Source organism: Monopterus albus, unplaced genomic scaffold, assembly GCF_001952655.1.
Source record: "Monopterus albus unplaced genomic scaffold, M_albus_1.0 scaffold132.1, whole genome shotgun sequence".
In the NCBI taxonomy this organism is placed as follows: domain Eukaryota; kingdom Metazoa; phylum Chordata; class Actinopteri; order Synbranchiformes; family Synbranchidae; genus Monopterus; species Monopterus albus.
This window is the reverse complement of record NW_018128012.1, coordinates 1648247-1655284: the sequence shown is the minus strand read 5'-3', so window position 1 is coordinate 1655284 and position 7038 is coordinate 1648247. Positions and strand designations below refer to the sequence as shown.

General features: G+C 41.5%; 1 protein-coding gene across 3 annotated transcripts in view; it reads right to left on the bottom strand.

The window, feature by feature from the left end:
- Nucleotides 1-4370: 4370 nt before the first annotated feature.
- The window catches only part of dclre1c (DNA cross-link repair 1C, PSO2 homolog (S. cerevisiae)), a 26084-nt gene continuing 23416 nt past the window's right edge, over nt 4371-7038 (bottom strand). For 2 of the 3 annotated variants that reach the window (XM_020613356.1, XM_020613357.1), the window contains 2 exons: nt 5837-5923; nt 4372-5640 (listed from right to left, as the gene is read on the bottom strand). In XM_020613356.1, the coding sequence (XP_020469012.1) occupies nt 4910-5640; nt 5837-5923 (818 nt within the window). In that variant the 3' untranslated portion in view covers nt 4372-4909. Of the gene's footprint in view, nt 5641-5836; nt 5924-7038 lie in introns of all 3 variants that reach the window. The other variant, XM_020613355.1, reaches the window with a different exon arrangement.

The following is a 7038-nucleotide window of genomic DNA, read 5'->3' as shown; positions in this document are numbered from 1 at the left end:
TGCATTTATGTCAGGCATCCATACAGTCCAGCATCATCAATAGTTAACACTATGATTGGGCAACAGTGTTGTACTTACATCTTAAATAATACTGCTCCGGATGGCTCTATTGCTAGGGTTGAAATTTTATCAGAGGAGATGATGAACATTCAGAAATTCAAAATTACATTGATTTTCCAGGAGACCTATGCTAACCGTAACCAAATCTGACACCTGCTCTAACCTTACACCCTGTCATTTTAGTAAAATTTGATGAGTTAGTTGTGGGGCCCAGCCTCTGGTCCCCACAAGTGACTTCTGGACCCTGCAAAGCAGTTTTCTTCCAGTGTTCTATCCCCACAAGTATACATATATAAACAAGACCACACAGACACCCTGACTGGAGCTTGTTACACATTAACTCTGCCGTAAAACAGAATGGAAAGGACACTGAAATCTCTCTGGTTTCAGCTGTTCACCAGTCCCTTGTCCTTCCACTGCTGCCTCATATAAATCAACTAAAATCAATAATGTATTAAATCAATAAAATACTCATGTATGTCTCACACTACCCTAAAGACAATGGGTAAACTCACTTTGATGATGTAAAAATAACCTGAATATGTTTAACAGTTTTTGATCCATTTTGTTTATATACCAGAGAATATTGATCAAATACATGAAAAATGATCAGTATTATTTTTCTTTGTATTACTTATGTTTTTCATCATTTTTGTAAGAGTGACATAAGAGTTATAGTTAGTAATAAATTAACCAGTGCTAAACAAAAAAACCTTAGGTTTAAAGATGTGTTAAAACAGCAACAACAAAACTAGTAAGTGGGCCTTGAGTTTTATTTATGAACCAAATTAGCAATGTATAAACAGAAAAAGGAACAGAAATTTCAAGTTTACACATACAATACATTACATTTTTCAAAATAGGCTGGGAGCTTTGTCTGGAGGTGACAGTGTTAGTCAGCAGAAATAAGTGATAAATGGCCTTTTTCCAAAAACATCAGAGCTAAATATAAAACACCATGAAGCCACTGGGAGAGGGTTAGGGCAGGAATTCTTCACTTTGTTAATAAGATATGAGAAGGAGACGTCGGACTGTCTCCAACTCATGATGTTTTTACATCTGTCTGTGTAAGGGCCAGCCCAAAACTTTATAAATGTATTAGGCTCTGTGTTTCCGGGGTCTCTCTCTTCTCCAGCAGTTTGTCTGAGGGAGGGAGCCACCCAGGTTGTGTTTCTGTAACTTTTATTTGTGGCTTTTTTAAATAAACCAGCACTAAAATGAAGAAAGTCGGACTCCGTCATCATTCAGATATGTCCAATAAAAGAACTGGGGTATTACATTACTGTGACCTGGATGACTGAGAATCTGCACAGACAGTAACCATCAGTTAAAGCCCCATAGGTGTGTATGTATGTTCAGTGGTGGGAGAAGATCTCAGGTCCTTTGCTTAAGTACACAGTGTAAAAATAATGTTGCAAGTAAAAGGCCTGCATTCAAAGTGTTACAAGTGTTTGCATCAAAATAAAATTGAAAGTACTCATTATGCATTGATTACAATTTCAAATAAACCTTAATGTTGCAGCTTCTGTAGATGGAGCCAGTTATAACGACCCCGTGTGCTGTTTTGTTGTATGGTTTTGAACCTAATAATTACAATTTGAACTACTTTACATACATACTGCTATGAATCCTGTGACTTTCCCACCAAGTTTTATTCATCGGATTCTGAAAAGGAACTAAAATGGTCAAATAAATGTAGTGCAGTGAAATGTGTAATATGGCTCTGACATGTAGTGAAGTATGAAGCTGCAATAACTGGGATATACTCAAGTAAAGTACAGATACCTGGAACTGTATGTAAGTACAGTACTCAAATAAATATATACTCAGTTCCCACCAGTTTTGGATGTGTGTTCAACAAGTGAGCAGGGCTGTAGCTAATGATGATTATTTCTTAATTGGTTTGTGAATAAAATGTCACAAAATAGTGAAAAATCTGCATTAAGTTCAAGTATTTTTCATAGCTTGTTATTCAGCCAGCTGTCCAAACAAAATACTCAGCTTACACACACACACTCAGTGGTCAGTTTGTTAGGAACACCTGTGTCTGTCTCCTCCAGCAGTCCTGCAACAAATCCTCCTCCCTGAAGTTGATAATGTTCAGTCTGTGTGCAAAGAGCTGAAGTCTGAACATCATTGCCTTCAGGGAGGAGGATTTGTTGCAGGATTGTTAGAGGACTTGGTTTAACACAGGTGTTCCTAATAAAATGGCAACAGAGTGTAAAAGCATTCAAGCTTCATTATCAGAAGTTGCCAATTAACTTTCAGCTCAGTAATGGGTTCACTGTAAACAAAAGTGTGAAGTCTAATTATTAAAAGTTGCATTGATTACACACATGCTCTGTAGTTGAAAATAAATATTTAATTACTTTTGACAGAAAAGTTCATGTACGTGACTTCCGGTCCTACACAGATAAAAGCGTTGAGCAGAACAAACCACAAACGTCTGATGGGCGCAGGTGCATTCAGACATGTAGGACGCAAACAGGCTTAAAGTGTGTCGGAATGAACCGTGTGTGGTTTAGAGCTTGGGCTGAGGTGCTCCACCTGCTCAGTGTGTGTTTGAAATAGGATCTGGTAGCATGTCAGTGCGTTCACACTGTGAGTGACATGCTCAGTCTGTTTAACTTACTGTGACTCGTGGGTGGAGCTGACCAGCCCCATAATCTGAATGGCCACCCCGGCCAGAGTCAAAATGTGATGCTTGCCAGTGTTAATGAATGTAAATTTAAATGACAGGTTGTTGCATTCATCAAAGCAGAGTTTTTTTTATATCATGCATGCAGCATACTATTTGGATTCATTTCTGTGATTGTGTTGTGGAGGATTTGCCTCAGTGGGGGGGAACCACTGTGCAGCAGCGATGCCCTGCATGCATCTCCTTTTTACACAAAACCACTAGATTCTTAATTTATTGCTTATCTTTAAGATTAGGTGTTTAATTTACATTCTGGGGGGTGGCACAGTGGTTAGCACTGATGCCTCACTGCAGGAAGGTTCCCTGGCCGACCCAGGGCCTTTCTGCATGTTCTCCCTGAGCCTGCGTGGGTTCTCTCTGGCTTCCTCCCACAGTCCAAAGACGTGCAGCTTAGGTTGACTGGTGACTACATCTAGACTGAGTGTGGTTGTCTGTACAGAGTGGACCCCATCTCTCGCCCAGTGTCAGCTGGGTTTGGCTCCCGCCCCCCTCGACTCTATTCAGGCAGTATAGATAATGGATGGATGAGTGGATGGTATTTTCTCTGATTCTGTTAGGATGGTCCAGTGATTGTGTAGTGATACTTTTGTTTTCCAGTTGTGAAAGACATTCTCAATACTTTAGGTACATTTAGCCAATAATGGTTTTGTACTTTTACTAAGTCGTACTTTTATGTTGTTGTATTGGTACCCTTACTGATGTAAATACATGTTTGTGCGTCAGGGGCTGAGGGGTCCAGTGGTGCATTCTTGGATACCATCTGGCAGCGCCGTGTTGATTGTGTCTCCCCCCAACATCAGCGGCACATTGACAGGTACCACAGACAGAGGTCTAGGTGAGGACTGGGCTCCTGTGGATCTCTGGTGCAGCATTTAGCTCTTAGGGTATTCAGGAATACGCCAGTTTACATAGTGGATGGATGGAATTTACTTTTTACATGCATTTCAAATGTGCCACCCCTCTGAGTCTGTGCCCCAGCCTGGGCACCCCATCCAAAATTTTCTGGATCCACCCGTTGTGACTTCATGGTTAAACTTACATTAGTTATATTTTAGGTAACAAACTGGTTAATGTACATTTTCCCTAAAACGTTACACTGAAGAATTTGGTCGCTTATTCTGCAGCTTAATAATTTAACGTTTAATAGCATCTATGCACCTTTAGATCTAAATCTGGACTTGTTATCAGGCCCCAGTACTGCTCCTTGGTTGGCCTGAACCTTCTTGCCTCATCTGGATGATGTTAATTATTAAGCTGAGTGACTCCAGAGATGCGTTTATTTGTATTGTGGGGACTCTAAAGGACCAGGCCTGTGACTTTGTGTGTCAGTCTCTGGATGGGATTTGTGCACAATAACTAATGGTGACACTGAGTGTTGTGTACTCAGCATAATGTGTGCGAGTCCATACCCTGTTCTAGCTTACTACCCAGTGCCATAGAGCCCCAGTGTTGTCCAACAAACGATAAGGAGCTGTTTGTTGAAAACAGAAGGGCCTGTTTACCTGAACCCTGCCACCCAGTGCAGCGGTGTGGCTCACTGGAGTGTGTTGTGGCAAAATTATCTATTTAAGCTTGATGAGTGCAAAATAAAGACTTAACATCAACTCTGAAAGTTATTGTACATTTATTTTCTGCAGAAAAGGAGCAGTCTCTACACAGGATGTCAAGGCAGTCTGAGGGAAGAAGCTCAGTGAACAGAATGTGACCACCCTTCTTATACTCAGCATACAATAACAGAAAACAGATGTTCAAACAGATAAAGGAAACAGAATACTGGTTAAAACAGAACACAGGTTATCTAGTTCAGCAGTCACACAAAGGCATACTTATCACTACAAACATGCTAACTCATGCCAACAGTCAATTGTCATGTCACAAGCACACAAATAACTGCATATAATAACAGTCAATACTATAAAAGGATACTAATATAAATTCCCACTACAAGTGTGTTTAGGGTCTACGGCACAGAGCAAAAGCTAAACCAGGGTCTGGACTTGCATACATCACAGTGAGTACACCACATTCATTCTTGCTGTTAGTCTCTGGATGGGATTTGTACACAATAATGACAACATGGGAAATCACCGGCTGCACCCTTTAATTCTTGCCATTTTGCCAGCTGTGCACAGGAAGAGCGATGTAACTCACCTACAACTTTCTGTCAGTCACACAGAGCCCTGACTCCCCTTTTCTGATGAGCACCTCCTCTCCTGAAGCCAACTTCCGGTACAGCTGCAACAGGTCTTCAGGTTGCGGCACCTTCGACTCCGGCGTACAAGGAATGTCAAAGTCTGACGACGCCTGAGATCCAGATGGCTCCTCCGGCTCCATCGAAAGGATAAGACCATCACACTCCTTCTCTGGCATGCTACTGGAACTTGGGTCTTCTTGTTGGAGGATCACTGTGTGAGGTACATAGGAGTCTGTGTTCTGAGAGGAGTGACTGGACAGGGTCAGGCTGAAGTTCTCATCGCACTCTGTCGTTTCGTCCTCGCTGAACAGTTCAGGCGTCTGTGAGCTAGTCATCCTGGAGGGGGAGGCAGTGGTGACAGAGCAGCAGGATTTTGATTGGCTGTTGATGCTGTTCTGGCTGTCAGTCAGCGTCTCTACAGTGAAGAAGTCTTCCCACTTCAGCGCATTACAAGTCTCTCTGCTTTCGTCCTCAGGTGGTTTACTCCTCTCTTTCTTGGGAGCCTGTGTCAGCTCTGTGTGCCCTGCTGCTTCCTGCGCTCTCTGCTCCTCCTCGTCTTCATCTTCATCATTGGACTCGGTGCAGTCAATGTAGTTGTTCGCCACAGGCTGTGTGTCAGTCACAGTCAGAGGCAAAGACTCCTCCAGAGACACAGCGAGCACCGTTCTGTCAGGACTCAGAGTTTTCTCTAAAAAGAGGTTAAAAACTCAGACAGTTTACTGTCTGTGCAGATGGTGAACTTGTCAGCCAGCAGTTAAAGAGCAACACAATGTGGAGGTAGTTTCAATCTGTCCAGCATTTTCTCTCTCTCAGCTCTGTTCTGGGATCCTAAGGAAAACATCTGGCTCTTCACCAGCTGCTCTCCAACAGAAAATCTTTCTTACCATGTTTTATTTCCTGGTTGAGCCCCATCTTCTTCCTCACTGGTGCCAGGTCTGGTCCATCAAACAGCTCATCATCACTGTGTGAATCTGAACAGAGAGAAATCGGCATTTAAATACAAAGCTGTAGCCAGTTAACTCATTAAATAATCTGCTCATTTACTTTATTTGAATAATTGTTTTAACTATGAAATGTTAAAGTAAAAGCCCATTATTTCCCAGAACCTTTTGTTCAAAGTCTTTTCACATAGTGATTTGACTAAATAGCGTTTTTTTTTTCTTTTTACCCAGAGGAAGTTTTAACATATATTCACGCCAAACATGACGCAATTATGGAATGTGAAGTACTAAGAAGTCACACTACAAAAGTCCACATCAAGCAATGAGGACCTGCAGGTGATGGTTCAGCTAAATACAAGGAGTGCATCCTATGTGTGCAGCGGCTGGAACTGTACCATGGGCTTTTTTTGGACCTACTTTAGGGCCTGATGGACCCAGAAGAGCGCCTGACCACATGTCTGAGGTAAAAAACAAAAATAATAATAAAATCCTGAACACCACTTTGATAAATGAATCCAGTAGGTTTAGCTGACTGGTGCACTATGTGTCTATGGACTGAAACACTTCAGAACTTCCCTGAGACTCATCAGGATTAAGTAATTTTGTGATCACTGTCAATACGTCCAGTAGTACATGGTAATAACTGCAAACAGTAACTCCTTGTATCTGTGGCAACATTATATTTCCTGGTTCTTGTAAAAGTTGTCTGTTCACAACTGATGACTTCCAACATTTGTGACAGTTTCCAAAGAAAACCTTCATATTTAAGCTCCTGTTCATTACGTAGATATCCCACACAGGATCTCTGTCCTGACAGATAGTGATAGTTGGTGTTTCCTGCAGCTTGGTTCCTGTTGATAGGCTTTATTTTGTTTACGTTTTGGAAGATTAAGAACCTACGTTTGTTCTTACTGTGCAATGCTGGAAGAAATCTTACAAACTTGATGATTCTCAGGCAAATTCTGATGTGTAAATAATGTTATAATTACCAAATTGTCTTTTTTTCCCCCTTGCAACACTGGTTTGTATTTCAGCTTTACAGAAGCACATTGCATTCACCATAAGAAAATTACAAGGCCTCGTAATTATGCTAGTACAGGGGTTGGGACGCTGCAGAGCGCACCTGAAAATCACCAGGTTTTAAC